We start from the raw sequence: 2,671 nt of genomic DNA on the forward strand, positions 1-2,671 counted from the left end.
AATTTGGTAAAGTGTTCACCTCTGGAATATTGTCTACCTGTTGTGGGAACATTGACCTTATAACTGACTAAAGGAATTGTTCGACATGACAAATCACACTGTCTAAATCTTTGCTGTTTGTTATTCTACAGGCTTAAACCTGACATATGGGGACATTATGGGTGACATGATCGATGACGACGGAATTTTGAGGAATGCTGTCCCCTGCACCAGCCGTGGCTGTAAATGGCCAAAATCCGGAAACAAAGTCAGAATTCCCTATGAAATCTCTGGCGCTTTTAGTAAGTCATCGTAACACAAAGGGTTGCATACTATAAGTGTGACTTTGATCAATCAAACTTAGCAATTCAATGTTCTGTGCCTGCAGGCAGTCAACAAAAGAGACTTATAAAAAAAAGCACTGCGTGAGTTCAGGAGGGGAGAGCGCAAAACCTGCATTCGCTTTGTCAGGAAGAGAAGTAGTGATATAAACTATCTATCCTTCATATCAGACATGGGGTAAGAAATACAGTTACTAAAACTCACATTTGTTTTCCCCATTGATTCAGCTTATGTTCACAAAAAAAGCACCTCCGTCTTTGAGTTGAAAGACTGTGGTTGTTTTCCAGTGTGAAATAATTTGTTATTTTTGAGTCAGTTGCTTGCTTACAAATATTTCACTTTAGTGTCATAAAATCACAGTGGGGCAACAATTTAGTAAAATTCTGTACAGATCTCTGACTTTCCATTTGGCTAAAAGTCAGCAAATCAATCATGATATCAATTGATTTTGTGTGCCAGGTGTTGGTCATATCTTGGTCAAATAGGTGGCAGACAGCCAATCTCCTTGCAGAGAAATGGTTGTGTGTTCAAAAACATTGTGCAACACGAGGTGCTCCATGCACTTGGATTGCACCATGAGCAGGTCCGCTCTGACAGAGATGATCACGTCATCATTAAATTTGAAAACATCATATCAGGTCAGCTTGCCAACAGACTTTTTACAGAATTGGTACTGGACTTACATGTGAACATATTGACTATGGTTCAATTTATTTACTATCTTCTTGGAAATGCCTGACGGCTAGTCCAAAGTGTATGCTACTTCCCACCGACTATAAGATGGGTGATGGATATTTTTTATTGGAATTTCATCTTACTGAAAGAAATTTGAATTAAATTATGGCTTTCTCCCTGTATGCAGGAACGGAAGGAAACTTTCAGATTGTAGATACAAACAACTTGGGAACCCCCTATGATTTTGACTCTGTGATGCATTACAGCCCGTGAGTATATCTGTCCAACCATCCATCCATCCATTCATCCATCCATCCATCCATTTTCTGAACCGCTTAGTCCCCACGGGGGTCGCGGGCGTGCTGGAGCCTATCCCAGCCGTCATCGGGCAGTAGGCGGGGGAGACCCTGAACCGGTTGCCAGCCAATCGCAGGGCACACAGAGACAAACAACCATTCGCACGCGCACTCACACCTAGGGACAATTTGGAGTGATCAATCGGCCTACCAAGCATGTTTTTGGGATGTGGGAGGAAACCGGAGTGCCCGGAGAAAACCCACGCAGGCTCGGGGAGAACATGCAAACTCCGCACAGGGAGGGCCGGAGGTGGAATCGAACCCGCACCGTCCTGTGAGACGGACGTGCTACCCAGTGCGCCGCCGAGCCGCTGTATCTGTCCAACCATATGATCTATTGGAATGCAGATGTCCAACTGCTCAATGTTTCTGTTTTTTTTTTTTTTTTTTTTGCTCAACTTGCTATTTTCCAACATGAAACTAAACATCTAAATTAATCCATATGTTGTCATCTGTTGTGGTAAATCTATTTAGAAAATCTTTGGATACATGAATGGTCATCCACAATGGGAATTCCAGTTGACTTTCACCTAATTCTGCATTTCATGATTTAAAAAAATAATGGGTTATTTAATTATTGTTTGTAGACTTGCCTTCTCCTCAAATGGCGAACCGACCATCGTTGCCATAAATAGTTCTATAACTGATTTTGGCACTGCAACAGAGATGAGTGCCAGAGACTATGATCTTGTCAATCTTCTTTATGAGTGTTGTGAGTAAACACTTTCTGAATCACCATTTGCTCCAAAAACATACAAAATACACGAACATCTGCCTAACTGTATAATTTCGCCTGTTAATTGCTGCTATTTTCCCTGTCACCATCAGAAACGTCAAGGCAAACGGAGGATGTCCTGGTTTTGTTGAGGTCTCCAGTGGTGATGAAATTAAGTCGTCAAGTATATCATCTAAATGTATTAACTTGTAGTTGTTGATACAGTAATACAGTACAGTAATTCACATATGTATCGTATTTTTCGGACAATAAGTCACGTTTTTTTTCATAGTTTGGGTGGGGAAGCGACTTATACTCAGGAGCGACGTTATATGTGTAATTATTCACAAATTTTTACTTGATCATTAACTCATTACTAACTTACTAGTATAGTTGATCACTTCACATGTTATATTCACTTTAAACCGCATGAGGGTGCACTATGGCTGTGGAATAATTGGAGCCTCACTGACTATGAGTTCCATTCACTGACTTCCAGAGTTAGGATATTTTATGATTTGGTGTGACACAGATGGTTCGATAAACTTGTCATTTTAGTTATAGTTATTTGATATATAGTTTATTTAGAGTAACAACGTCTATG

General features: G+C 40.5%; 1 protein-coding gene across 1 annotated transcript; it reads left to right on the plus strand.

The window, feature by feature from the left end:
- Positions 1-394: 394 nt before the first annotated feature.
- LOC125967492 (high choriolytic enzyme 1-like) lies at positions 395-2,072 on the plus strand (the record flags this gene model as incomplete). Its single annotated transcript, XM_049718652.2, has 4 exons — positions 395-498; positions 781-959; positions 1,184-1,265; positions 1,940-2,072. Coding segments are annotated over 4 exons (498 nt in total), but the record flags the coding sequence as incomplete, so codon positions are not given.
- Between the last annotated feature and the right edge of the window lie 599 nt (positions 2,073-2,671).

Source organism: Syngnathus scovelli, chromosome 4 (assembly GCF_024217435.2).
Source record: "Syngnathus scovelli strain Florida chromosome 4, RoL_Ssco_1.2, whole genome shotgun sequence".
Classification (NCBI taxonomy): Eukaryota; Metazoa; Chordata; class Actinopteri; order Syngnathiformes; family Syngnathidae; genus Syngnathus; species Syngnathus scovelli.